This window comes from Pelodiscus sinensis, chromosome 5 (assembly GCF_052426305.1).
Source record: "Pelodiscus sinensis isolate ZL-2025 chromosome 5, ASM5242630v1, whole genome shotgun sequence".
Lineage (NCBI taxonomy): Eukaryota > Metazoa > Chordata > Testudines > Trionychidae > Pelodiscus > Pelodiscus sinensis.
The window spans coordinates 134781226-134809135 of NC_143056.1; the positions used below are offsets into that span (position 1 = coordinate 134781226).

Sequence of the window (27910 nt, forward strand, 5' to 3'; positions counted from 1 at the left end):
CCAGCCGAGCCCTGCCAGTGCCCCCCACTCCCACCCCGCAACCCTTGATAGCCCAGCCCTGTGCCCCACCCCACATTGAACAGGGCGTGTTGCAGATCAACCCCGCTGGCCCCCCCTTGGCTGTGTTCCATCTAGCGCCCCCTCCTCCAGTGGTCTCTCTTCACATGGCTCTCTACATTCATTTCCTCCCAGCCAGCTGGCCTCCCGCATGTCAGTCACCCTCCAGCAAGCGCCGGCTGCCCTCTCCTGTCCCAGCCAGGTCGAACTCCTCTGCTGTCTCCTGCCGAGATCCCCTTTCTGCCTTGGGCTCCCTCTGCTCCCCACTTCCTGGGGCCTCTCTGACGCTCCCTGGCCGGCCCTCCCTAGCACTGGTGTGATGTCCAGCCCGCGTCTCCTGGCACGGCTTGTGCAGGGCAGACACCGGCTGACACAGCAAGGCAGGTTTCTGTGGGCAGCCTGTGGAACTACTGCTCCCAGGGCTGTCAAATCCCATTTCAGTAGCTAACTGGTTAACGACTGCGTGGGGGCTGGCTACCAACACGCACAGGCTGGGAGTCAGCAGCCTCACACCGGGGGGGGGGGGAACGGCAGTGAGGGCGGAGGTCTGCCAGCTTCTAGCCCACGTGGGCTCTTGGACTGGGAGCCGGCAGCCCTCCCTCTCCCCCTGCATGAGCCTGCCGACTCCCAGCCCGCACCCCCACTGGCCTGCTCCCAGGTACCTGCTAAGGGCCACGCTTGCCAGCAGACGGGTTAGCCAGTTCCTGGTTCACTGCCGACGTGGGGAAACAGAAAAGCAGGATCTAAATTCTCCTGCATCATGTACTCCCAGTACTTAGTGGAGGGGGACACTGGGCATGTCGATGTGAGGGGGAGGGCAGGACAGCAGGGCCCCTGGGTCCCCCACGACACTGGACAGTCCATGTGTAAGATAGGGAGACAGGAACAGTGCCCTGGAGCTCAGCACAGAGCGCGCTCCCTCGTCCTGTCTCCCCACGGTGTGCTCACTAGCACCGGGCGGCAGGGCTCACGGCACAGTGCCCCCCACCGCTGCAGTAACCCCCAAGCCCTTCCTGCAGTCTCGCCTGGACTGCGGCGAGCGCCTTCCTTCCCAGCCCAGGGCCACCCCCTACCCTGGCAGGAGAACAAAGGGCTGGGAGACTCCTCCACCCCCCCCCCGACTCCTCCTTCCCACTTGTGCCCCCCACCCTCAAGCAAATGGCCCAGTGCAGCTTTGTCCACCAGGCCCAGTCACGGAGCCAGGAGCCAGGGAAATGTACTGCACCAAGCCAAGAAACCACCCAAAGTCAATATCGCATGGCTGAGTTCAGAGCTGGGCAGGGGCTGGGATCAGCCTGGAGATCTTAACCTATTGGGGGCTGTGGGTCAGCACAGATGGGGGAGCCCAGGGCTGGGCTGGCAGAGGCTGTGGATGAGAGGGAGGCACCGGCAGGGCTGGAGAGCAGGGCAGGGCTGGCAGGGCTGCGGGGTGGGAGTGGGGGGCACTGGCAGGGCTGGAGGGGCAGGGCTGAGTTGGCAGGGGCTAAGGGGCAGAAGTGGGGGGTACTGGCAAGGCTGGGCTGGCAGGGGCTGCAGGGTGGGAAAGGGGGGACCAGCAGGGCTGGCTTGGCAGGGGCCGGGGGGCAGGAGTGAGGGGTACTGGCAGGGCTGGGCTGGCAGGGCCTGTGGGGCAGGAGTGGGGGGGACCAGCAGAGCTGGGGGCAGGGCTGGACTGTCAGGGGCTGGGGGGAGGAAGTGAGGGTTACCGGCAGGGCTGGACTGTCAGGGACTGGGGGGGAGGAAGTGAGGGGCACTGGCAGGGCTGGGCTGGCAGGGGCTGGGGGGAGGAAGTGAGGGGTACCGGCAGGGCTGGGGGGGGGGGAGGAAGTGAGGGATACCGGCAGGGCTGGGGGGAGGAAGTGAGGGGTACCGGCAGGGCTGGGGGGGGGGGAGGAAGTGAGGGATACCGGCAGGGCTGGGGGGAGGAAGTGAGGGATACCGGCAGGGCTGGGCTGGCAGGGGTTGGGGGGAGGAAGTGAGGGGTACCGGCAGGGCTGGGGGGAGGAAGTGAGGGGTACCGGCAGGGCTGGGGGGAGGAAGTGAGGGGTACCGGCAGGGCTGGGCTGGCAGGGCGGGGGGAGGAAGTGAGGGGTACCGGCAGGGCTGGGGGGAGGAAGTGAGGGGTACCGGCAGGGCTGGGCTGGCAGGGCGGGGGGCGGAAGGGAGGGTACTGGAAGGGCTGGGCCGGCAGGGCCTGCGGGGTGGGAGTGAGGGGACCGGCAGGGCTGAGGGGACTGGCTGGGCTGGGGGGGACTGTGGGCCAGGAGTGAAGGGCACCAGCAGGGCTGGGGGAAGAGCTGGGCTGGCAGGGGCTGTGGTTCAGGTGTGGGGGGCACTGGCAGGGGCTGAGGGGACGAAGTGAGGGTTACCAGCAGGGCTGGGCCGGCAGGGGCTGCAGGGCGGGTGTTGGGGGACCGGCAGGGCGGGGGGCAGAAGGGAGGGTACCAGCAGGGCTGGGCTGGCAGGGGCTGCAGGGCGGGTGTTGGGGGACCGGCAGGGCTGGGTCAGCAGGGCGGGGGGCAGAAGGGAGGGTACCAGCAAGGCTGGGCCGGCAGGGCCTGCGGGGCGGGTGTTGGGGGACCGGCAGGGCTGGGCCAGCAGGGCGGGGGGCAGAAGGGAGGGTACCAGCAAGGCTGGGCTGGCAGGGCCTGCGGGGCGGGGGTGGGGGGCCCGCAGGGCGGGGGGAGCCGAGCCCTCGGAAGACAGGCAGCCCACACGAGGGTCCGCCAGGGCTCTGCTCTCAGACAGGGCATGGTGCTGGAGCCTTCGGCCAAGCGACACATCCTCTGCCTTGAGTGTATTGGGGCCCCCTCCAAAGGGTTGAGAGTCCCAGACGGGCCGGGTCTGGGAGCGTGGGGGTCCCTGTGGCCTCCCAGACAGCAGGGACACTGATCAGGTCTCCTGGGTCCATTGGGAGGGGCGTGGGGTCTAGTGGGTTGAGGGGGGTGGGCTAAGAGCCAGGACCCCTGGGTTCTCAGCAGCTGCCACACCCCATATGCTCATGGTGTAAAATACTGCAGGGCAGTGTTTAGAGGAGGCCTGTGATTTATGGGGCAGAGGGTCACTTGGGGTCACCCCCACAGTGTCCTGCTCCCCCCGCCCCCCAGCTAGAGAGTCTGATGGGAAAGGCAAATAGTCAGTGAGTGGAGAGAATTTGGCAGGGCACTGTGATGTCTGAGGCTGGGGCCAGGCAGGGGAACGGGACAGGAGAGGGGAAGAAAAGGGAGCTGTGTGATGAGAGGGTGGGGCAGGACTCCGGGGCCCTCACTCACAGTCTCTTCCCCTCATGCTCAGCTCCAGGGGTCAGGGCATTTCTCCAGAGCCTTTGTGTGTGGGGACACAAGGGGAGACCTGTCCCCCGACGGCGGGAGAGGGCCCTGGGCGCTGCGGTACCGGTGCTCAGCCGGGGCAGGGAGTGGGGGACTGCTGGGCCTGTGGCAGTGGGGCATTCATCCCCTGGCCCAAGGAGGGAGCCGCTTTCTCTGCCCCCCTCCCACTCGCTATGACGTTCGCTGACAGCCGCCATAGTCAGGGAGCTCATCTTACATGCAAATTTGCCAGCAGTGTGCCCCCGGGGGTCCCTGCCCCATGTCCTCACCTGGTGCTAGGGGGTACAGGGCCCCTAGGGGTCCCTGTCCCATGGGCTGGGGGCACAGTGCCCCAGGAGTTCTTGCCCCATGTCCCAGCCTGGCACCATGCTATATATGGGCCTTCCAGCAGGGGGCACTGCAACATCCATCCCCATTCCATTTCCCCATGGGGATCCCCTCTGACCCCCCTGGCGCAGGATCCAGGGCAGCCCCCCACGCCCTCCAGCACGTTATCCCCCATACTTAGCTCCGCCGCCGGTGTCCAGACGCCTGAGACCCAGCTGGGCTGGACGCGCTGCGGCGCTGGCTGGACGGCTGTTTGCCCACCGCAGGGCTGGATGTTTTCCTGGCCGGCCGGGCCCCAGCGTTTACCTTGGACAGCAACCACAGACAGAGCAAATGATCCTGCCGCTCAGCGGGCTCGGCCGGCAGCAGCTGCCAGGGCACTGCTGGGAGAAGCACACAGCACCTGAGGCCCAGCTCCCACTCAGCAGTCGGCAGTGATACACAGCATACAGCCATGTTTAACAAGCTGCAGTTAACAGGGTTTGTGTGTGTGAGAGGGTGTCCCTGCCACCCCCTGCTTGAGGGGCTGATCCAGCTGTGTTGTGTGACTGCTTGGAACTGTGTGCATGCCTGTGGGGGGGGGGGGTGCTGGTGCACCAGTGCATGGTGCCGGCACAGTGCGGGGTATCTGTACTACTGCATGTTGGTGTCCATGCCTGTGTGGGTGTGAGTGTGGGTGGGTAAGAATGGATGTGTGTGGATCTGTGTGTGCGTCTATGGTTGTGTGTACATATATCAGTGTGTGTGGGGGTGGGTATGCATGGACGGTGCGTGTCAGTCTGTGTGTCCATGTAGATCAGGCTGTACACATTTTAGGGTGCATGTGGGTATGGCCTAATGCATGTCAGGCCAGGGTGTATTCTACTGTGTGGGTGCATCTGTGTAACAGTGTGAATATCTCAGCATCTGTACATGCGTGATGTACAGTCAGTGGATGTCAGTGTGTGTGTGTCACTGCGAGTGTGTCACAGTGGGGGGTGTTTTACTGGGAGTGTATCGCTGTGTGTGTGTGTCACTGCGAGTGTGTCACAGTGAGGGTTGCCGGGGTGAGTGTGTGTCACTGCAAGTGTGTCACAGTGGGGAGTGTTTTACTGGGAGTGCATCGCTGTGTGTGTCACTGCAAGTGTGTCACAGTGGGGAGTGTTTTACTGGGAGTGTATCGCTGTGTGTGTGTCACTGCGAGTGTGTCCCAGTGGGGAGTGTTTTACTGGGAGTGTATCGCTGTGTGTGTGTCACTGAGTGTGTCACAGTGGGGAGTGTTTTACTGGGATTGTATCGCTGTGTGTGTGTCACTGCGAGTGTGTCACAGTGGGGAGTGTTTTACTGGGAGTGTATCGCTGTGTGTGTGTCACTGTGAGCATGTCCCAGTGGGGGTGCCGGGGTGAATGTGTTTTACTGGGAGTGTGTCCCAGTGGGGAGTGTTTTACTGGGAGTGTATCGCTGTGTGTGTGTCACTGAGTGTGTCACAGTGGGGAGTGTTTTACTGGGATTGTATCGCTGTGTGTGTGTGTCACTGCGAGTGTGTCACAGTGGGGAGTGTTTTACTGGGAGTGTATCGCTGTGTGTGTGTCACTGTGAGTGTGTCACAGTGGGGAGTGTTTTACTGGGAGTGCATCGCTATGTGTGTGTGTCACTGCGAGTGTGTCACAGTGGGGGGTGTTTTACTGGGAGTGCATCGCTATGTGTGTGTGTCACTGCGAGTGTGTCACAGTGGGGGGTGTTTTACTGGGAGTGTATCGCTGTGTGTGTGTCACTGCGAGTGTGTCACAGTGGGGAGTGTTTTACTGGGAGTGTATCGCTGTGTGTGTGTCACTGCGAGTGTGTCACAGTGGGGAGTGTTTTACTGGGAGTGTATCGCTATGTGTGAGTGTCACTGCGAGTGTGTCACAGTGGGGAGTGTTTTACTGGGAGTGTATCGCTATGTGTGAGTGTCACTGCGAGTGTGTCACAGTGGGGGGTGTTTTACTGGGAGTGTATCGCTGTGTGTGTGTCACTGCGAGTGTGTCACAGTGGGGAGTGTTTTACTGGGAGTGTATCGCTGTGTGTGTGTCACTGCGAGTGTGTCAGTGGGGAGTGTTTTACTGGGAGTGTATCGCTGTGTGTGTGTCACTGCGAGTGTGTCACAGTGGGGAGTGTTTTACTGGGAGTGTATCGCTGTGTGTGTCACTGTGAGTGTGTCACAGTGGGGAGTGTTTTACTGGGAGTGTATGGCTGTGTGTGTGTCACTGCGAGTGTGTCACAGTGGGGGGTGTTTTACTGGGAGTGTATCGCTGTGTGTGTGTGTCACTGCGAGTGTGTCAGTGGGGAGTGTTTTACTGGGAGTGTATCGCTGTGTGTGTGTCACTGTGAGCATGTCCCAGTGGGGGTGCCGGGGTGAGTGTGTTTTACTGGGAGTGTATCGCTGTGTGTGTGTCACTGCGAGTGTGTCCCAGTGGGGAGTGTTTTACTGGGAGTGTATCGCTGTGTGTGTCACTGCGAGTGTGTCCCAGTGGGGAGTGTTTTACTGGGAGTGTATCGCTGTGTGTGTGTCACTGCGAGTGTGTCCCAGTGGGGAGTGTTTTACTGGGAGTGTATCGCTGTGTGTGTGTCACTGTGAGTGTGTCAGTGGGGAGTGTTTTACTGGGAGTGTATCGCTGTGTGTGTGTCACTGCGAGTGTGTCACAGTGGGGAGTGTTTTACTGGGAGTGTATCGCTGTGTGTGTGTCACTGTGAGTGTGTCAGTGGGGAGTGTTTTACTGGGAGTGTATCGCTGTGTGTGTGTCACTGTGAGTGTGTCAGTGGGGAGTGTTTTACTGGGAGTGTATCGCTCTGTGTGTGTCACTGCGAGTGTGTCAGTGGGGAGTGTTTTACTGGGAGTGTATCGCTGTGTGTGTGTCACTGTGAGTGTGTCCCAGTGGGGAGTGTTTTACTGGGAGTGTATCGCTGTGTGTGTGTCACTGTGAGTGTGTCAGTGGGGAGTGTTTTACTGGGAGTGTATCGCTCTGTGTGTGTCACTGCGAGTGTGTCCCAGTGGGGAGTGTTTTACTGGGAGTGTATCGCTGTGTGTGTCACTGCGAGTGTGTCCCAGTGGGGAGTGTTTTACTGGGAGTGTATCGCTGTGTGTGTGTCACTGTGAGTGTGTCAGTGGGGAGTGTTTTACTGGGAGTGTATCGCTGTGTGTGTGTCACTGTGAGTGTGTCAGTGGGGAGTGTTTTACTGGGAGTGTATCGCTGTGTGTGTGTCACTGTGAGTGTGTCAGTGGGGAGTGTTTTACTGGGAGTGTATCGCTGTGTGTGTGTCACTGTGAGTGTGTCAGTGGGGAGTGTTTTACTGGGAGTGTATCGCTCTGTGTGTGTCACTGCGAGTGTGTCAGTGGGGAGTGTTTTACTGGGAGTGTATCGCTGTGTGTGTATCGCTGTGTGTGTGTCCCAGTGGGGAGTGTTTTACTGGGAGTGTATCGCTGTGTGTGTGTCACTGTGAGTGTGTCAGTGGGGAGTGTTTTACTGGGAGTGTATCGCTGTGTGTGTGTCACTGCGAGTGTGTCCCAGTGGGGAGTGTTTTACTGGGAGTGCATCGCTGTGTGTGTCACTGCAAGTGTGTCACAGTGGGGAGTGTTTTACTGGGAGTGTATCGCTGTGTGTGTGTCACTGCGAGTGTGTCCCAGTGGGGAGTGTTTTACTGGGAGTGTATCGCTGTGTGTGTGTCACTGAGTGTGTCACAGTGGGGAGTGTTTTACTGGGATTGTATCGCTGTGTGTGTGTCACTGCGAGTGTGTCACAGTGGGGAGTGTTTTACTGGGAGTGTATCGCTGTGTGTGTGTCACTGTGAGCATGTCCCAGTGGGGGTGCCGGGGTGAATGTGTTTTACTGGGAGTGTGTCCCAGTGGGGAGTGTTTTACTGGGAGTGTATCGCTGTGTGTGTGTCACTGAGTGTGTCACAGTGGGGAGTGTTTTACTGGGATTGTATCGCTGTGTGTGTGTGTCACTGCGAGTGTGTCACAGTGGGGAGTGTTTTACTGGGAGTGTATCGCTGTGTGTGTGTCACTGTGAGTGTGTCACAGTGGGGAGTGTTTTACTGGGAGTGCATCGCTATGTGTGTGTGTCACTGCGAGTGTGTCACAGTGGGGGGTGTTTTACTGGGAGTGCATCGCTATGTGTGTGTGTCACTGCGAGTGTGTCACAGTGGGGGGTGTTTTACTGGGAGTGTATCGCTGTGTGTGTGTCACTGCGAGTGTGTCACAGTGGGGAGTGTTTTACTGGGAGTGTATCGCTGTGTGTGTGTCACTGCGAGTGTGTCACAGTGGGGAGTGTTTTACTGGGAGTGTATCGCTATGTGTGAGTGTCACTGCGAGTGTGTCACAGTGGGGAGTGTTTTACTGGGAGTGTATCGCTATGTGTGAGTGTCACTGCGAGTGTGTCACAGTGGGGGGTGTTTTACTGGGAGTGTATCGCTGTGTGTGTGTCACTGCGAGTGTGTCACAGTGGGGAGTGTTTTACTGGGAGTGTATCGCTGTGTGTGTGTCACTGCGAGTGTGTCAGTGGGGAGTGTTTTACTGGGAGTGTATCGCTGTGTGTGTGTCACTGCGAGTGTGTCACAGTGGGGAGTGTTTTACTGGGAGTGTATCGCTGTGTGTGTCACTGTGAGTGTGTCACAGTGGGGAGTGTTTTACTGGGAGTGTATGGCTGTGTGTGTGTCACTGCGAGTGTGTCACAGTGGGGGGTGTTTTACTGGGAGTGTATCGCTGTGTGTGTGTGTCACTGCGAGTGTGTCAGTGGGGAGTGTTTTACTGGGAGTGTATCGCTGTGTGTGTGTCACTGTGAGCATGTCCCAGTGGGGGTGCCGGGGTGAGTGTGTTTTACTGGGAGTGTATCGCTGTGTGTGTGTCACTGCGAGTGTGTCCCAGTGGGGAGTGTTTTACTGGGAGTGTATCGCTGTGTGTGTCACTGCGAGTGTGTCCCAGTGGGGAGTGTTTTACTGGGAGTGTATCGCTGTGTGTGTGTCACTGCGAGTGTGTCCCAGTGGGGAGTGTTTTACTGGGAGTGTATCGCTGTGTGTGTGTCACTGTGAGTGTGTCAGTGGGGAGTGTTTTACTGGGAGTGTATCGCTGTGTGTGTGTCACTGCGAGTGTGTCACAGTGGGGAGTGTTTTACTGGGAGTGTATCGCTGTGTGTGTGTCACTGTGAGTGTGTCAGTGGGGAGTGTTTTACTGGGAGTGTATCGCTGTGTGTGTGTCACTGTGAGTGTGTCAGTGGGGAGTGTTTTACTGGGAGTGTATCGCTCTGTGTGTGTCACTGCGAGTGTGTCAGTGGGGAGTGTTTTACTGGGAGTGTATCGCTGTGTGTGTGTCACTGTGAGTGTGTCCCAGTGGGGAGTGTTTTACTGGGAGTGTATCGCTGTGTGTGTGTCACTGTGAGTGTGTCAGTGGGGAGTGTTTTACTGGGAGTGTATCGCTCTGTGTGTGTCACTGCGAGTGTGTCCCAGTGGGGAGTGTTTTACTGGGAGTGTATCGCTGTGTGTGTCACTGCGAGTGTGTCCCAGTGGGGAGTGTTTTACTGGGAGTGTATCGCTGTGTGTGTGTCACTGTGAGTGTGTCAGTGGGGAGTGTTTTACTGGGAGTGTATCGCTGTGTGTGTGTCACTGTGAGTGTGTCAGTGGGGAGTGTTTTACTGGGAGTGTATCGCTGTGTGTGTGTCACTGTGAGTGTGTCAGTGGGGAGTGTTTTACTGGGAGTGTATCGCTGTGTGTGTGTCACTGTGAGTGTGTCAGTGGGGAGTGTTTTACTGGGAGTGTATCGCTCTGTGTGTGTCACTGCGAGTGTGTCAGTGGGGAGTGTTTTACTGGGAGTGTATCGCTGTGTGTGTATCGCTGTGTGTGTGTCCCAGTGGGGAGTGTTTTACTGGGAGTGTATCGCTGTGTGTGTGTCACTGTGAGTGTGTCAGTGGGGAGTGTTTTACTGGGAGTGTATCGCTGTGTGTGTGTCACTGCGAGTGTGTCCCAGTGGGGAGTGTTTTACTGGGAGTGTATCGCTGTGTGTGTCACTGCGAGTGTGTCCCAGTGGGGAGTGTTTTACTGGGAGTGTATCGCTGTGTGCGTGTCACTGTGAGTGTGTCAGTGGGGAGTGTTTTACTGGGAGTGTATCGCTGTGTGTGTGTCACTGTGAGTGTGTCAGTGGGGAGTGTTTTACTGGGAGTGTATCGCTCTGTGTGTGTCACTGCGAGTGTGTCAGTGGGGAGTGTTTTACTGGGAGTGTATCGCTGTGTGTGTGTCACTGTGAGTGTGTCAGTGGGGAGTGTTTTACTGGGAGTGTATCGCTGTGTGTGTATCGCTGTGTGTGTGTCCCAGTGGGGAGTGTTTTACTGGGAGTGTATCGCTGTGTGTGTATCGCTGTGTGTGTGTCCCAGTGGGGAGTGTTTTACTGGGAGTGTATCGCTGTGTGTGTATCGCTGTGTGTGTGTCAGTGGGGAGTGTTTTACTGGGAGTGTATCGCTGTGTGTGTGTCACTGTGAGTGTGTCAGTGGGGAGTGTTTTACTGGGAGTGTATCGCTGTGTGTGTATCGCTGTGTGTGTGTCCCAGTGGGGAGTGTTTTACTGGGAGTGTATCGCTGTGTGTGTATCGCTGTGTGTGTGTCAGTGGGGAGTGTTTTACTGGGAGTGTATCGCTGTGTGTGTCACTGTGAGCATGTCCCAGTGGGGGTGCCGGGGTGAGTGTGTTTCACTGGGAGTGTGTCCCAGTGGGGTGCTGCGTGTCTATATTGGTATGTGTCTCTCACAACAGCCCCTTGCTGCCCTCTCCTTGCAGGTGCTCCGGGCAGTGAGTCACTGGGGGTGTGGCCTGCCCTGGGGAGGCGGGGCCATGGGTATATAGGGGGAGCAGGGATTGAGGGGAGCTCACATCGCCATGGGGCTTGGGACTCTGCACGCTGGGCTGCTTTTGCTGCTGCTGTGCCTGGCCAGGGGCAGCCTGCAGGGGGGTGAGCAGCGCGGGGGAATATGGGGTTGATGGGATTCAGGTTGGGGGGCTGCGCTGGGATGGGACAGGACAGTGGTGGGGGCTGGGGCTGCCTCATTTGACTGCACCGCCTCTGTGGGGCAGTGCAGGTCGTGGGGGGAGAGGGGACACTTGGGAGCAGCAGGGGGGGGCTAGCCCCGGCAGAGGCAGGGACAAGACTGGACTGCCTGCCCTCCCGGAGGGTGTCCCGGCTCTCACCCACCAGCCTCCAGCCCCTTCCCGGAGCCAGGGATAGAACCCAGGAGTCCCAGCTGCGGTGTCACCAGCCACCCCATGCTTGCCCGCCCTGCCTCTGGCACTGAGACCCCAGCCCATGGGATGGGGGGGGACAAGTGTCTGGCTGGTGCACGTCCCCTTCTGCACTGAAGTCCCCAGGCCAGAGCAGGGACTGCCCCAGAGAAATGTGGGCCCCATCTCCCAGATGGGCACATGGGGCTGGAAGCCAGGGTACCAGGGTTCTCTCCCATGAGTCCTTGCCCCAAAGCGCCCCCAAGCTCAGTGCTCTCCTCTGCCCCCAATATCTTGTAGGGACCCTCAACCTTCACATCTCCCTGGGGTCCCAGCCCCTTGGCATCCCCTGATCACCGTGGGCCCCAGCCCCCCATGTGCTTCTCTAGGGATATCCCATTTCTGGCAACCCCCCCTTTGCACCCCCTCCCAGGAGTGAAACTGCAGGCAAATGGAGCCCTAGGGCGTCTCTACCTCCCATCGCTGATCCAGGGTAAGTGAACCCCAGTCAGGCACTGTGGGGAAGGTGTCCCCGAGTGGGCAGACTGGAAGGGAGAGGGCACAGGGCATGCATGGAGAGACGGGGGCACAAGGCTGGGCTGCCCAGGAGGCTCTGGGCTGCCCAGGAGGCTCTGGCTGAGCTGGACCCAGAATTCCCCAGGGGAGGGGGATGGTCTCCCACCAGGATAGAAATGGGGCGCAAGGGACTGGCTCACCCCTGTGCTGTCTGGGTTGCAGGAACAGGGGGAGTTCACTCTGGAGCCGGACTGGGACCATCTGGAGCCAAGGCAGGCGGGTGACAACCAGCCTCTATCCTAGACCCCACTTTTCTTGGAATGGGCTAGAACCCAGGAGTCCTGCCTCACAGCCTCCCGCTGCTCTAACCACTAGCACCCCTTGCTCCCAGAGCTGGGACAGAACCCAGGAGTCCTGCCTCGCAGCCTCCTGCTGCTCTAACCACTAGCCCTCCTTGCTCCCAGAGCTGGGACAGAACCCAGGAGTCCTGCCTCGCAGCCTCCGGCTGCTCTGACCACTAGCCCCCCTTATCCCCAGAGCTGGGACAGAACCCAGGAGTCCTGCCTCGCAGCCTCCGGCTGCTCTGACCACTAGCCCCCCTTATCCCCAGAGCTGGGACAGAACCCAGGAGTCCTGCCTCGCAGCCTCTGGCTGCTCTGACCACTAGCCCCCCTTGCTCCCAGAGCTGGGACAGAACCCAGGAGTCCTGCCTCGCAGCCTCTGGCTGCTCTGACCACTAGCCCCCCTTATCCCCAGAGCTGGGACAGAACCCAGGAGTCCTGGCTCACAGCCTCCCGCTGCTCTGACCACTAGCCCCCCTTGCTCCCAGAGCTGGGACAGAACCCAGGAGTCCTGCCTCGCAGCCTCCCACTGCTCTGACCACTAGCCCCCCTTGCCCCCAGAGCTGGGACAGAACCCAGGAGTCCTGCCTCGCAGCCTCCCACTGCTCTGACCACTAGCCCCCCTTGCCCCCAGAGCTGGGACAGAACCCAGGAGTCCTGCCTCGCAGCCTCTCCTCCCTGCACTCTTCTAACCAGCTAGCGCCAATTCCCCTGCAGCAAACAGTGCGTGTTTGATGCATCCTACCTTTGTCTCTGTTCCTCCCTTCCAGCACCACACCCTGGCTATGGACCCCAAGGACTGCAGCTGGGACTAGGTGAGGCCTGGGCGTGGGGCTGGGTGATTGAGAGCTGCCTGTGAGGTTCCCAGAGTGGCTGGCTGGGTCAGGAGGGGCGGTGGGATCGCAGAAGACGTGCCTCCTGCCACCCCAGCAGAGCTGGGGCCGCCCCATCAGGGCCCCTACTCCCAGCTAAGCCCTCTCTTTTCTGGTCCCCGCAGGAGCTCAGAATGGGTTTCGAGTGGCACCGGGTGCAGGCATAAAGCTGGGTAAAGCAGGTAAGTGGGGTCATCTGCCCCACTGAGAGCAAAGGCTCTTCTCTGAGTCCCTGAGCACAGGAGTAGAAACCCTGGAGTCCCCTGTGGGGAGTGTGGCACTTAGGGGATCCCTGTTAGCTCCGCGCTGTAGGCCACCTGACACTCCCACACCCCCGGCCCCTCTCCAGCCTTGTGCACCCCCCCCCCCACATCTGGCTCTAACTCCTCTCTCCTTTCTGCACAGGCTATGGCGTCCCTGCAGGCTATGGTGCAGGTAGGCGCGCACTCCTTCCCCGGACCAACTGGGGGAGGAACCCCCTTTGCAGGCCTCACTGCCTTGGGGTCCCAAGCCTGGGTGACATGGCACATGGGTCCATGGCTCCTTCCCGCTGACTGATCTGATTCCAAAGCGCGGGCCCTGGCTTTCCCCACAGAGCTGGGTGGGGGCTGCTCCCCTGTGCGACTGCACCACTAAAGACACCCCAGGGCACTGTGGCTAGAGCGAACCCAGCAGCCCCCTGCCCACCCCGTCTGGCTGTTAGCCAGCAGACAGCCATAGTGAGCCTCAAGGATGGGAGGGGAAACTGAGGCACGGGGCAGGGGCTCAGCCAGAGCTAGACCCCCGAAGTCCTGACATCCTGCCCCTCTCTGCAGATCCCTGAACAGGCACAGACAGCTCCGCAGGGCGCTGTACAGCAGTGACAGGCTGCGGCAAACTCAGGCTCCCACCCCACACCTGCCCCCCCCCCAGGCTGGGGCTGCCTCCTGGACCCTGGCACGCAGCGCCGCCCTCTGGAGTGGTTTCGACACCCCCGTGCCCTCGCGCAGGCCCCTGGGAGGGACTCTGCTCACAGCGCCCACTGCCCGGGAGCAAAAGTGCAGCTGCGCCTTGTTCAAAATAGCTCTGGCTGAGCTAGCTGGGCCCTACAACTCCCTGCTGCAGGATGGAGACAGCAGGGCTCGGAGCCCGAGGGCTGGGTGGTAGATGTGCAGTTGGATGGGGGAGCGCCATGGGGCCCTGCAAGGCTACATCTGTGTCTGCAGCCCAGCGGGGATGGGCCGTGGGTATCCATGGCACTACCCCTCTGCTCTACCCACTAGACCCCACTCCTCTCCCAGAGAAACCAGGAGTCCTGGCTCCCAGACACCCTGCTCTAACAACCTGACTCCACACCACTCCCTTCCCAGAGGCCTCAAATTCCCAGTCTCCTCTTGCCAGCATTAGGTGGTTATGCCCAGGGTGTGAAACAAAACCAGCCAATGCAAACTAAGTGGCTATGGGTCAGCACTGAGGGGCACTGGCAGAGCTGTGGGGGGCAGGGGCTGTGGGTCAGCACTGAGGGGCACTGGCGGAGCTGTGGGGGGTAGGGGTTGTGGGTTAGCAGAGGGGCACTGACAGAGCTGTGGGGGGCAGGAAGCTGTGAGTCAGCAGAGGGGCACTGACAGAGCTGTGGGGGGTAGGGGTTGTGAGTCAGCAGAGGGGCACTGGCAGAGCTGTGGGGGGCAGGGGCTGTGGGTCAGCAGAGGGGCACCGGCAGAGCTGTGGGGGGCAGGAAGCTGTGAGTCAGCAGAGGGGCACCGGCAGAGCTGTGGGGGGTAGGGGTTGTGAGTCAGCAGAGGGGCACTGGCAGAGCTGTGGGGGGCAGGGGCTGTGGGTCAGCAGAGGGGCACCGGCAGAGCTGTGGGGGGCAGGAAGCTGTGAGTCAGCAGAGGGGCACTGACAGAGCTGTGGGGGGTAGGGGTTGTGGGTCAGCAGAGGGGCACTGGCAGAGCTGTGGGGGGCAGGAAGCTGTGAGTCAGCAGAGGGGCACTGACAGAGCTGTGGGGGGCAGGGGCTGTGGGTCAGCAGAGGGGCACCGGCAGAGCTGTGGGGGGCAGGGGCTGTGGGTCAGCAGAGGGGCACCGGCGGAGCTGTGGGGGGCAGGGGCTGTGGGTCAGCAGAGGGGCACTGGCGGAGCTGTGGGGGGCAGGGGCTGTGGGTCAGCAGAGGGACACCGGCAGAGCTGTGGGGGGCAGGGGCTGTTGGTCAGCAGAGGGGCACCGGCAGAGCTGTGGGGGGCAGGGGCTGTTGGTCAGCAGAGGGGCACCGGCGGAGCTGTGGGGGGCAGGGGCTGTGGGTCAGCAGAGGGGCACCGGCAGAGCTGTGGGAACAGGGCTGGGACAGCAGGGGCTATGGGCAGGGGTCCCTGGAAGCTGGGCGCTTGTGCGGCCACTCAGGTGAAATTCCAGGGCCGCCCCACGGCTAGGTTTGCGTTTCGAATGCCGGCGGACATAAAGCGGTTCTGCACGCGGCTGGGAAAGGTGGGGGGGATACTGGCGGTGCTCAGCACTCAGGGGCCGCCCTGTGTATCTTTCCAGGGTACTTCCACGCTGCACTGCCCCTGGGAGGTGAGTTGGACTCCACTGCCCTATTCATACCCCTCTGGCCCGCCCTGCACTACACCCCTCCCACGCACGCTGACGCCTCTGCGTTTCCTCTCCCACAGGCCTTGGGGGGTGGCAAAGGCCCCAGTGCTGGTAATACCCCGTGCAGGCCCCATCTCTGTCCTTTGCCCCAGTGTCTCCACCCTTCACGTGCCCCGCAGGCTGTCCTCTTCCCCCGCTCCCGCCAGCTGTTTCTTCTCCTTCTGTCTGGAGATCCCTACTGCTCACACCACTGGCACCCTGAGGTGAGCCCAACTGCCATGCCCCCTCCCCTCCCTGGGCAGAGAGGAGCTCACCTGCCGAGCAGCCTGAAGGGTTTGAAAGAGATTTATCTATCCTTGCCTCCAAAACCCACAGCCCCCTGCTAACCATCCCCCTCACTGCTAGCCCCCTCCCTCTCCACCCCCCGCCCCGATGCTTCCAGCCTCCAGTGCCAGAGCCCACAGTGCAGAAGCCAGATTCTTCTGTGCTCTAGGTTGGTCTCATTCTGGGATCTCCCCCCCACAGGTTATGGGGCAGGACCCAGAGTTGGCAGCTACCCCACAGCTCAACAAGGTAAGGGGCATGAGCTAAGCACAGCACCCCCTGCTGAGAGAGCCAGAGCTGGAGTAGAAGGGGCTCCCCCCCCCCCGCTGCTAGCACTTTTACCCTGCTCCCCACGGCACCCCCCACAGCACCCCTTACTGGGAGAGGCCAGGGCTGGAGCAGTGCACCCCAATCTGGATTCTCTTTGCTCTGTAGGAATCGCTGGAGTAGGCGGTGGATACCTGGCCAATGGGGCACAGCCAGGATACAGGAATGGTAAGAGGACCACAAATTGTACCTCACTTCCCGCCCCCCCTCCACATCCAGGCTGAGCCTGTCTGATCTCCCATCTCTCTTCTAGGCTACGGTGCAGGAGGGAACAGTCACCCTGGGGCCGGACTCCAGTCAGGATATGGCAACGGTGTGCCCAGTGACAGAGGGAGGAGAGCGAGGGGCGGGGCAGGGCTGGGCTGGCAGGGGGCTGCAGGGCAGGAATGAGGGGTTCTGGCCGAGCTGTGGGGGGAATCCAGGGCTGTGGGTTGGAACAGAGGTGCACAAGCCAAGCTAACTGCCTTAATCTATTCCATCCCCAGGTGCCCAGGCTACCTACTTAGGGCATTTTGCCAGCCTTAGCACAGATCTCTCAGCTGCTAAATATGGTGAGTCCTTCTGACCGCAGAGCCAGGAATTGCTTAGCTCTGGGAAGTAGGAAACGGGACACAGGGCCTTGTGCTCCAATCCAAACCCAGTACGGGGGACTGGCTGGCTGAGGGAGGGGCAAAGGAGTGTGCCCCCCATCCTGACACCCTGTCCATGCTGTAGGCCTGGGCCAGCTCCCAGACCATGGGCAGTTCCAAGAGACCATGCCCATTGGTCTGGGGGGAGACTATGGTGCTGGGAAATGAGGTAGGTGTGAGTAAGGGCTCTGGGCTCCTACGGTGGGTGAACTTGTCCATAGAGTTGCTATAGAGGGAAGTGTGAAGGGCAGACACCCCCCCCCAGAAGATTTATTTCAGGTGCAGCAGCAGTGTCCCCAGTAAGCTGTGCTCTTGGGTGGCCTCCTAGAAAACACTGAAATGCTGCCCAGCTGACTGGCAGAGTGCCCACAGCCGCCTACATGTGTTTCTATTGGTAGTGCACATCCACACATGCCTCGGTGCACAGCAATCTGTGCCATGCCGCCCAGTATCTTCGTCCCACCCCCACCCTGTGCAGGGATGTGGGCGGGGGGCTGGGATGCCCCTTGCCAACCCTGCTTTGCCTAAACCAGTGGTCACCAACCAGTAGATTGGGATCTACCAGTAGATCCTGGAGCCTCCCGCAGTGACAGCTCCCTTGGTTCCCAGCATACCGTCCCGCCCTGCCCGTAGGCAGTGCAATCTCCTGTCCCTGTGCTGAGATCTCCACTCACCAACACTACCATGTTTCCTCCTCCAGGTGGTGCAGGGCAACTAATGTACAGGGCACAACAGGCTGGGCCCAGTTCCCTGGATGGTAAGAGATGGTGAGGGGCTGTCCAGTCACATGGGTCCCCCCTTGCCTCTGGACACATGTATACTCATCCCCAGGGGCTCAAAGCCCCTTCCTGTGCTAATTTCCTGCCCCCTCCCCCAGCAGGCAACGGGAATGGACTGGGACATGCAAACGGAGGGGATCTGCAGGCTAACGGACTGGCTGCTGGTAAGATCCCCACCCTGCACCATTTGCTTCTGGGACTGAGGGAGCTGGGAGCTCCCCCCACAGCCATTGCTCCTGCCCCACTCCACTCCACCCCTCCTGATAACTCTTGTCGCTGTTGCAGGGGGATACGGGCCACTCACAGCAGGGCAGGCTCCTGGAGGCTATGGACTCTCCCCAGCAGCATATGGTAGGAGTGTGTGTGGGGGGGAGTGGGGGAGAGACGCAACATTTTATCCTATTGTCTTGTGATGCAACCAAAACTGCTCTTGCATGCGTGTCCTGTGCCTTCCCCTGCTGTCCAGAGAGAGTCATTCTCCTTTGGGTAGCAGACGGGGATGGCCAGTGACCAATTCTCATCTGCTCCCACCCGCTTCTAGGAAGCAAGGAGGCCAAGTATGGGCTGAACGGCTTTCTGGGGAATGGATACAGAGGTAAGAATTGGGGAAGGCATGTGTGTTGGTGGGGGGTGAATCTTGGAAACAGGGAAGAGCTATGACTCTTGGAGGGGATTATCTTGGGGGAGGACACAAGCTAAAGGAGCCAAATCTCTGCAATTTGGCTAAGGGCTTGACATGGGCAGTGGCTGCAAATGTCACAGCAGGGTGAACTTCAGGAAGAGTACAGTATTTGGGTAAGGAGGAACGCAGCCCAGGTAAGACGGATGATGGTATATCCCATATAGAATCAATGCCCTGTTATCTAGAGAAAGAGAAGGCAGGGGCTCTGGGAAGGAATAGCTCTCTATCCCCACATGTGTGGGTGGATGCACTAGTCTCCACTCACCCTTGAAGATGTGCTGCTCTCTTGAAGCTCTGACCTCATGCTTCTCTTTATGCCAGGTCGCTGCCCTCCCGGGAAGTGCTGAGTCCCCGACCTTCACTTGGGGAACTTCGCACCACAGGATGGCAGAAGCCTACCGCTTCTGGTGCTGAAAAAGCAAAGAATTTCTCCTGAGATAAATTATCGTCTCTTTCTCTTTATTTTTAATGGCTACAGATCTGTCTTTTTAACAGAAAAACAAACAGTGACTGGTAAATGTAATGTGTTTGGAAAGTGAGGCTGCAACCCTTCTGACCTCCCTTCCTCTTGGGCTTGGCCAGCGAGGAGAGAGGGGTTTTAAGGGTAGGCCTGTACAGGAATACCGGGAAGGTCGGAGCGGGGTGACTCGGTTGTTAACTCCCTTTTACTGGCTAGGCAGAGAATATGTGTTTGTAGCTAGAGAGTGGGATGTGGGAGCGCTTGCAATAAAGATCCCGCACAAAGCTGAAGTCTCGAGATCTCTGTACGCCTGCGCGCTGTCCCAGTTCCACTGTCGTTCACACCTCCCACGGCAATTGGCGTTTGCTCTCCGCACACTCCGGCAGAGGCTGGCTCTTCTCCAGGCACGTTGTGAAGCTTTTCTTCGCCATCATAGTGCTAGAAACGTCCTGAAGAAAAAGTAAAGCTGAGTCTCTGTGGAAGGATGGGCAGGGGGCCGTCCAGGCAAGCGGGGCTAGTCCTGTTTGCCCCGGGCAAGGAGAGATGGGGGGTGATTTTCTCTGGGGGAGCTGACATAGTGGAGGGATTCCCACCCCACACCCAACCGTGATTGGTCAGCCCCTCCCCCCATGCAACCTGACCAAGCAGCTTGTCTCCTCACTCCCCCCCATTGGCTTGCCCGGGGGGGGGCCTGGACATGGGGCACCTGGGGGTCGTGCTCTGGGGAGTTCTCCCCACAGGAGTGGGGGCGAGGGTGGTGAATGTGGGTGAGGCGGGGGAAGGGAATCGCTATCCCTGGGGGGGGCTGTCCCTGAAGAGGGGGGTGGCAGTGGAGGGGGCTGCCCTGAGGGGGGGTGGGGGGCTGCTACTGCAAGGGGCTGGGTTGGGGGGGAGCTTGGCCACACTTTGGTTGCCGCGGTGCATTGTGGGCGGGAACGTGTCTCGGCCGCGCTCTCCCCCCCCCCCCCGCCCCTCGGAGCCGGGCTGCGGTGGGCGGGGTGAACGCGCGCGGGAGGCGGGGCCACCCCGGGCCGCCGCCGCTGATTGGCTAACGTGGTGAGGCGGGGGAGGACGGTTGGCGGCTCGCGCCGCGCCGGACGGTTTTGGCGCCAAGCGGAGCGGCGGTTGGGCCGGCTCGGGGCGCGCGCGGGGAGCCCGCCACATCCGGGTACTTGCGGCCAGCGAGCGCGGCGCTCCCCCCTCCCCCCGCGGGGACCGGGGAGGAGGTGAGGCCCCTTGGCCCCGCCCCCCGGGGGCTCTCTCGCGCTGGGGGGGGCCCACGCCGAGCGCCCCCAACTGCGTCTCTGTCAGAAACCCGCCCCCCCGTCACTGGCTGCCCCCCCCGTCACTGACCCCCCCCGCTGTCAGCCCCCCCGTCACTGGGCCCCCCCGTCACTGACCCCCCCCGCTGTCAGAGCCCCCCGTCACTGGGCTGCCCCCCGTCACTGCCGCCCCCGCTGTCAGCCCCCCGTCACTGACCCCCCCCCGCTGCCCCTCCTCCGTCACTGGGCTGCCCCCCCTCCGTCACTGACCCCCCGCTGTCAGCCCCCCCGTCACTGGGCCCCCCCGTCACTGACCCCCCGCTGTCAGAGCCCCCGTCACTGGGCTGCCCCCCCGTCACTGCCCCCCCCGCTGTCAGCCCCCCGTCACTGACCCCCCCCCGCTGCCCCCCCCCGTCACTGGGCTGCCCCCCCCGTCACTGACCCCCCCCCCCGCTGTCAGAGCCCCCCGTCACTGGGCGACCCCCCGTCACTAACCCCCCCTGCTACTGGGCGACCCCCCCCGTCACTGACCCCCCGCTGTCAGAACCCCCCATCACCCCCCCTGCTACTGGGCGCCCCCCGTCACTGACCCCCCCCCCCCCCGCTGTCAGAGCCCCCCGTCACCCCCCCTGCTACTGGGCGACCCCCCGTCACTGACCCCCCCTGTCAGAGCCCCCCGTCACTGACCCCCCGCTGTCAGAGCCCCCCGTCACTGGGCTGCCCCCCCGTCACTGACCCCCCGCTGTCAGCCCCCCCGTCACTGGGCTGCCCCCGTCACCCCCCCCCCGCTGTCAGAGCCCCCGTCACTGGGTTCCCCCATTACTGAGTCCCCCCACCCTGCTAGGTCCCCCTTCACTGAGCCCCCTGCTGTGTCAGGTTGCCCCACTGGCCCCCCTGCTAGCCCCCATCACTGACCCCCCCCCCCGTCACCAGCCCCTTTCCCCCAAGCTGGCCCCCTGTGTCTTCCTGGCTGAACCCCTCCCCCCGCTGTACCCAGCCCGCCAGGGCCCCCCACTTTGCCCAAGGCAGGGACCGTGCGGGGCGTCCCCCACCCTGTTTTTATACCAAGGGACTGGCCTGCAGAGCCTATCCTGCCCTCCCCACCCCCCTCGCCCATGCCAATGGGTGCTGACCTTGAGACAGCCACCAACCAGCCCCTGGTGCTCTCCCCAGCTGCTGTCCTCTTCTCCCTGCAGTGTCTCCCCCTGGCAGAGCCAGCCATGCCGCTGCCCCTGGACTACGCGGGCACCGAATCCCAGCTGAGCCGCACGCCCCTGCCCGTGCCCGTGCCGGCCTTCTTCCGGGAGGCCGAGCGCAGCTTTTCAGTGAAGAAGCCGGGTCGGCCACTCAGCTACACCCTCCCGCCCCGGCCACGCCACAAGGGCACTCTCACTGTCAGCCGGGTCTTTGCCAGCCGCCAACCGCAGCCCTGGAGCCAACCTCGGCCGCGCAGCGTCTCCTTTCGCAGCTCCCAGGATCGGGCGCTGGCCCCACATAGCCGCCTTTACAACCCTGCCCGCAGAGAGCCCTTCTTCAGTCAGTGCTTCCAGCTGCTGGGCCGGCTGGGGCGCGGCTCCTTTGGGGAGGTGTATAAGGTAAGAGGGCTAAGGTGGCAGATCCCAGCAGGGGACGGGATGTGGGAATTGGGGGCATCTGGGATGAGGAATTCTAGCTAAGAGATGCAGAAATTAAGGGGATCCCATCTAGGGACATAAGCGACTAGCCGAGTTGTCCACTGGTTGCTTCCCCTCCCGCCGGCTGCCTTTATCCTAGGCAGCAAGGGCTGGGGGAGAAGGAACCAGTGGAGGGAAGAGCCCCCTTGAAAGCTGAGGCAGAGCGCAGGGAAAGGAGAGGCACCACAGGGGACCAGACTCGAGCCAGGCATCACCTGTCCCGGCTTGCACCTGGTCCCAGACGCTACGCCTCTGCTTTTTAAATGTAGTAAGGGCCTGGCAGCTCTTACGACATTTAAAAGGTAGAGCCACAGCAGGTTTAGCTCCCGGGATTGCACAAGCAAGGACTACTTACTCCTGGCTCATGCCGCCCCAGGGAGCTAACCCTGCTGCAGAGCTACAGTGGGGGCAGCGTCGCCCCCGTCCCGCCTCCAATTGACTAATCAAGTAGTCAATAGAAATTCCATCCACTACCTGTTAGCTGATTTTCCACATTTTAACATCCTTAATCCCAGCTGGGGGGTGAGCATGACTCATCCTGAGCCTGTTCCCCTGGTGGCTGATTCAGACTCCCCCAGGTTTGCAGCATGGAGGGTGAGCATGGAGTTATTTTGTGGGGAAAGGAAGTAATCTGTTGGGGGGAATCTGTGTCCCCCATGGCTGACCTTCCCTCACAGGTGCGCAGCAAGGAAGATGGGCGACTGTACGCAGTGAAGCGCTCAGTGGAGCCATTCCGGGGAGCCGGCGACCGACAGCGCAAGCTGGCCGAGGTGCGGAAGCATGAACAAGTGGGGCGCCATCCCAACTGCGTGAGCTTTGTGCGGGCCTGGGAGGAGCGGGGCCAACTGTACATCCAGACGGAACTATGCCCGGCCAGCCTGCTGCAGCATTGTGAGGGACATGGACCGCTGCCTGAGGGCCAGGTGCGGGCCTGCCTCTGGGACCTGCTGCAGGCGCTGCGCCATCTGCATGCCTGCAGGCTACTGCACATGGACATAAAGCCAGCCAATGTCTTCCTCACCGAGCGCCACGTCTGCAAACTGGGCGACTTTGGCCTGGTGCTGGAGTTGGACCGTGGAGACCTGAGTGATGCCCAGGAGGGTGACCCACGCTACATGGCACCTGAGCTGCTGCGGGGGGAGTACAGTGAGGCAGCTGATGTCTTCAGGTGGGGCCTCTAGAGTCAGGGATAGAACCCAGATGTCCTGTCTGACTCCCAGCCCAATCCTTCTGTCCACTACTAGACCCATCTTCTGGCCTCCACTCCACGCACCCCCTTCCTTGACCACCACCATCCCCTCACCCCATGTGCTCCAAGGCCAGGCACCCAGATGTGCCAGAGAGCAGAGGACCCTGGGAAGCCAGCTCCCAGCTGACCCAATGTGCACATCTCTCTTTCAGCCTTGGCATGACCATTCTGGAAATCGCCTGCAATATGGAGCTGCCAAATGGAGGGGAGGGCTGGCAGCAGCTCCGCCAGGGCTACTTGCCCCCTGAATTCACTGCTGGTAAGTGGAGGGGTGGGGATCACCTCTCTTGGCACAGGTGGAGTTGCTGGTTCTGCTGATGGTTACCCAGTGTCCAGTGGGACCCTACTTCGCACTTGGGAATCCGCTGAAATTGGCTTTTAGTTCAATTGTGTACACGAGTACATGTTCGTATCCCTATAACAAACTGACCCATAAATCACATACCTCATATGGAACCAGAAGTACACAATTAGGCAGCATTGGAGACCAAAAAATAGTAAATGCAGTAGCGTGTTAGTTGTAAAGTGCTTAAAGGGAATGTAACAATTTTTCTTGTGCCTAGTGAAGTTTCAGACCGTATTAAGTCAATGTTCAGTAGTAAACTTTTGAAAGAACAAGTATAACCTTTTGTTCAGAAGCTTCAGAGAGGTAGCCAGGTTAGTCTGTAACTGGAAAAACTTAAAACAACAAATAGTTTTTAAGGTGCTACTAGTCTAATAAAACATGTAGATGGTATTCGTGGGCACAGCCCACTTCTTCAGATGACAGAAGTATTAGAAGTCCAGATCCAAGAATAAATAAGGGAAGGGGAGAAAGGGAGAGGGGGGGAAAAAAGAGCAAAAAGGAGGGGGAAAAGAGAAAAAAATAAGACAGGGAGTAGACAGTTCAAATAGTTACAACAGGCTGATAAGACCAATTAGCACCTCCATTTGAACCATCTACTCACTCTCTTTATTTTTTTCTCCTTTCCCCCCTCCTTTTTGCTCTTTTTTTTTTCTTTCTTTCTCTCTCTCTTCCTCCCCTTCCCTTATTTATTCTTGGATCTGGACTTCTAATACTTCTGTCATCTGAAGAAGTGGGTTGTGCCCACAAATACCATCTACATGTTTTGTTAGTTTTTAAGGTGCTACTAGTCTATTATTTAAGGTTTTTTTTTATTTTGTTCAGAGTTAATGAACAACCTCCATTCTCATGGTGTTTGTAAATTGGAGGTTTCGGTGCGGGGACATGAGTGTAAAAACTAAATATTTCTCCTGTCATATTTAAACAGTATTTAATGGATAGCACTGTAGTAAATGAACCATGAATTCATCTCCTGTGGCTCTTCTGGGTAATGTTGATTCTAATTTGACTGCTGAACCACCGAGGTCTGAGTATTGCGGGACTAATGCAGTGGCTCTCAGCCTTTTCAGACTGCGTACTCCGTTTAGGAGTCTGATTTGTCTGTACATCCAAATTTCACCTCACTTAAAAACAACTTAGTTACCAAATCAAACGTAAGAATGCAGAAGTGGGCATGCTGTTATTGAAAAATTGTTTACATTCTCATTTTTACCATATAATTCTAAGATCAATTGGAATATAACTATTGTGTGCCATGTTTCAGTGTATAGTGTATAAGGTAGTATAAACAAATCTATGAAATATTAGTTTGTACTAACATCACTACTGCTTTTATGTAGCCTGTTTTAAAACTAGGTAAATATCTACCTGGGTTGATGTATCTTCAGGGGTTACCTCTGTGTGCCCTCAGGGGTTATACAGGTGTAGTGGTTACATAAGGCAGAACTTTAAGTAACGTGACTAGGGGGCTCTGCTGCAGGGAGATGGGTGGGGCTCAGTGGAGGGCACTGCTGATGGCTCTCCCTGGCCCAGGTCTTTCCTCGGAACTGCGGGTCCTGCTGGGTGCCATGCTTGAGCCTGATCCCCGGCTCCGACCCTCGGTGGAGGCGCTGCTCAACTCCAGCCTTATGCGCAAGACGGAGAAGTGGCGCAAGCTGACTCTGCTGGTGCAGGATGGACTCTTAAGAGCTGCCTCATTATACCACGTAAGTCCTAGGTAGCGGGGGGCACTTCAGTCCTGCAGCCTCCAACTCGGCTGTTACGCTTCAGTCCCAATCCACAGCCCCCTACTAGACCAGCTGTGGGCTCCCCTACTTGGCTGTGCCAGTGCCCCTTAGTCCTATTGCACTTTCTCTCTCCTCCTCTCAGGGTGTTAGGAGCTTTGTGCACTGGCTGTGGCACACTCTTTGCCTGCCAGCACGCTGGCTCTCCAGTTGGCATCGGAGCATGCCTGTCACCCCGCCCTGCTCCCCACTACTTGCTACCCTGCTGGACAGCAGCTTCTCCAGTGACTGGGAGGAAGAGGAGGAGGACGGGAGCCTGGGAGAGGATGTGTTCGAGGTATCGGGAATCTGTGGGCGGCATAACCAGACCTGTCCAGGGGAGCTGTTATCACAGGACAAGTAAGTGAGTGCGGAGATGGAGGGTGGGGATAATCCCTTCCAGTAAGTGGCAGCACTGCTCCCTCCACAGCCATGGTCCACTCCAGCGCAGAAATGGATTTCTGGGATGCAGGGAGTATATGGGATGAACTCAAATACAGGGGCATAGGAACATGGTGGGGGACCGAGAGTGTGAAGATGCAGGGGGCAGAATATGAGATGCAGGGGATGGTATCTGGGGCAGGTAGGGATGTAGGAGGAAGCTGTGGGGAGGCTAGGAATACAAAGTAATCCAGATGAGCAGGACAGGTGGACATAAGGCAGGGGTATGTGCTCCTCCCTTTAGGATGTAATAGGGATGATGGGGTGTGGGAAAGTACCCTAGCTTTCCTGAACAAGGAGGTGCATAAAGGTTCCTCTAAGGCAGGGGTGTCCAAACTTTTTTCAAAGAGGGCCAGATTTGAAGAAGTGAACATGCGTGAGGGCCGTCCCCGCACTCTCAGCCCCAAGGCGGAGGGCCCGCAGGGTCGGAGGCGGGCGGAGAGCGCAGGGCACGGCGGCCTCACGGCGGCCTGGGGGCAGGGCGAACCCGCAGCCGAGCGGAGGAGCGGGGCTGCGGACGTACCCTACAGGGCAGGCTCTAGGACCGCGGAGGCCATGGGCGGCGGTGGCGCAGCCGGAAGCGGCGTGTTGGGCGCGCCAGTTCAAAAGAGAGCCGGGGAGCCAGGAGAGGGGGAGGAAGCGGGGGCCGTATTAAATCGGAACACGGGCCGCAATTGGCCCGCGGGCCGGACTTTGGACATGCCTGCTCTAAGGGGTCGGGGAGCTCCCTGGATTACATATCCAAGGTGGCCCTTTGTGGCATGGCGGGAGCATGGTGGTTGGGAGATGGACTCAAGATGAATGCATGGGAATGTTGAGTCCCAGGGCCAGCCCCTCTTGCACCCACAGAGGCTCCCCCTCACACCTCTGCTTCCCTGACAGGCCCCCAAGCTCCCCGCCGTTGAACCTGCACCCCTCTGTGGGCAGCACATCCACCCCACGCCACCCCTCGCCCCCAGAGACTGGCAGCAGAAGGAAGAGGTGAGATGCTGGCTATCAGGCAGGGCTGCAGCATATCCTGTAGGCCTCTCCCTTTATTCCTGCACACTTGAGAACCAGCCCAGGAGTCCTGGATTCCAGGCACCACCCCTTCCTGCTTTCCCCAGGTGTGGGAGGGGAGTGCAGTGTACTAGGTAGTGGGCCTAGGAGTCTTGACTCCCAGCAGCCCTTCCTACCTCCCCCCCCCCCCTCTAACTCACTAGATCCTACTCTCCTCCCAGAGCTAAATGGGGCATTTCTGCTGTTGAACAATTCTGCTCGGGGTGGGGATGGGCTAGATGGAATCCCATAGGGTGTCTCCATCTTTCACTTTCCTGATCCCACCCTGGTTCCCCCTCCTAGGTCCTCAGCCCTTCAGGGCAGCCCCAACCTGAGCCGTATCAGCCTGGAGTCTCCCCCAAGCAGCCCAGGCTCCCCCAATGGGGGCAGCCTCCGCCGCACCCTGGCCTTTGAGGAGGAGGAGGAGGAAGAGGAAGAAAGGGAGGAGAGCGTCCCCCTGTGTGCAGGCCTGCGCTGCTCTTTTGAACCTAGGAACCTCCTAGGCATGTTTGAGGATGCTGTGGCTGAGCAGAAATGACAGGACTAAAAGACAACCAGCTGCCCTCAGCTTGATTATTCCTGGGGCAGGAAGTGCCCCTCACTGGGTAACTACCCCACATGGTCCCCTTGACACCCCCACCCTATTCTCTACACTGCTGGGTTGTGGAGAGAGCACCCCCTTTCCTGGTGCTGCCTCTGTTCCTGTTGCTGGCAGCAGGGGGCTGCTGGAGGGAGCAGCTGAGGGTTGAATCTCCAGTGTACATTCTTTTTAAGCTTTTTAACCTCTCCATGAAATGGTGGGAGGGACACCGGTGCTGCCATCCCCTCCCACCAAGGATTGCCCGTGGCTCTGCCCCAGGCTAGGATCCGGTGGGATTTGTGGATTGTGTTTGGTTTCATTTTTAAGGGAAGCTGGCAGCTATGGAAAGTGTTAATAAAAAGTGCTTTGAAATGGTCACAAAGCTAACACAGCCCTGGGCTAGGGGAATAAAGTGAGTCAATCCCCTTTTTGTGTGGGCAGCACTGTCCTTGGCTGGAGTGAACAGGGATCTGCTATGGCTGTGGGGTTCTGTGCCAGTCTACCCCAGTTTGATCACTTGTGCCGCTCCTTCCCTGCCAGGGCTGCCGAGCTTGATTCTGTAACACTAAAGGGGTTGCGCAAGGGCTACTCACAAGCCATGGCACGGGGCATACAGCACTTGGGGTGTTGTCACACGAACTGAGGAGAGTGGCACTAGTGTAATTTTTTTTTTCCTGCTCGTCCTGGGTTTGTCATGCAGCAGTATCTGTGTACCATGTAGGCTGACCTACCCTCACTCCCTCAGTGCAAACTAAGGCAACAAGAAGGGAATTAACTGTGCTCTGAGCATACTCTAAGTTTAGGATAGGACCTAGCAATCCTCTAACTTGCTGGACCTCATTCCCCTTCCAGAGCTGGGGCAAAGACATCTTAGTTCTGTTTGTACAGGGCCTAGCACAGTGGAGTTGTGATCAATGACTAAGACACCAAAGGGCAAGTGACGCACACATTGTAATAGGCTCCTCTTTGGCTTCAAAGCTGCCCTTATTTTAACAAGTCTGACTTTTAAACCAGATCTAGTTACACTAGTGAGGATGCTCTTAATCCAAATTAAATTTGAAGCTAGTAATCTGCTTTAAACAAAGAGCTAGAAATTAAGCTTCAGTTCCACTTAAGATGGTTTGTACTGGTGTTC

General features: G+C 59.3%; 2 protein-coding genes and 1 long non-coding RNA gene across 11 annotated transcripts; 2 read left to right on the forward strand and 1 right to left on the reverse strand.

Annotated features, from left to right (window-relative positions):
* Nucleotides 1-577: 577 nt before the first annotated feature.
* LOC142829308 (uncharacterized) lies at nt 578-18887 on the reverse strand. Of its 2 annotated transcripts, XR_012903736.2 has the most exons (4): nt 18771-18887; nt 18232-18376; nt 3891-4093; nt 578-769 (listed from the first exon to the last, which is right to left on the reverse strand). It is a non-coding gene; the product is annotated as an uncharacterized LOC142829308 (long non-coding RNA). The 2 variants fall into 2 exon arrangements; XR_012903738.2 differs by lacking the exon at nt 18771-18887 and having other exon boundaries at nt 3891-4019; nt 18232-18370.
* On the forward strand, nt 10453-18425 carry GREP1 (glycine rich extracellular protein 1). 6 transcript variants are annotated; one of them, XM_014568890.3, is made up of 15 exons: nt 10453-10663; nt 11363-11422; nt 12557-12601; nt 12784-12840; nt 13064-13093; nt 15178-15207; nt 15751-15798; nt 15985-16044; nt 16130-16189; nt 16362-16427; nt 17206-17262; nt 17383-17448; nt 17570-17635; nt 17826-17879; nt 18288-18425. In XM_014568890.3, the coding sequence occupies exons 1-15, from the start codon at nt 10591-10593 to the stop codon at nt 18311-18313; spliced, it is 798 nt and encodes a 265-aa protein (XP_014424376.2). In that variant the 5' UTR covers nt 10453-10590; the 3' UTR covers nt 18314-18425. The 6 variants fall into 6 exon arrangements, with proteins under 6 accessions (XP_014424376.2, XP_025035861.2, XP_014424379.2 ...); XM_025180076.3 differs by having other exon boundaries at nt 17386-17448; XM_014568893.3 differs by lacking the exon at nt 16130-16189.
* Nucleotides 18888-19448: 561 nt separating the features above from the next.
* Nucleotides 19449-27201, forward strand: PKMYT1 (protein kinase, membrane associated tyrosine/threonine 1). 3 transcript variants are annotated; one of them, XM_075928738.2, is made up of 8 exons: nt 19449-19594; nt 20885-21283; nt 22039-22529; nt 22763-22869; nt 24487-24659; nt 24823-25076; nt 26040-26138; nt 26499-27201. In XM_075928738.2, the coding sequence occupies exons 2-8, from the start codon at nt 20909-20911 to the stop codon at nt 26731-26733; spliced, it is 1734 nt and encodes a 577-aa protein (XP_075784853.2). In that variant the 5' UTR covers nt 19449-19594; nt 20885-20908; the 3' UTR covers nt 26734-27201. The 3 variants fall into 3 exon arrangements, with proteins under 3 accessions (XP_075784853.2, XP_075784852.2, XP_075784854.2); XM_075928737.2 differs by having other exon boundaries at nt 19491-19652; XM_075928739.2 differs by lacking the exon at nt 26040-26138 and having other exon boundaries at nt 19491-19652.
* The last annotated feature ends 709 nt before the right edge of the window (nt 27202-27910 follow it).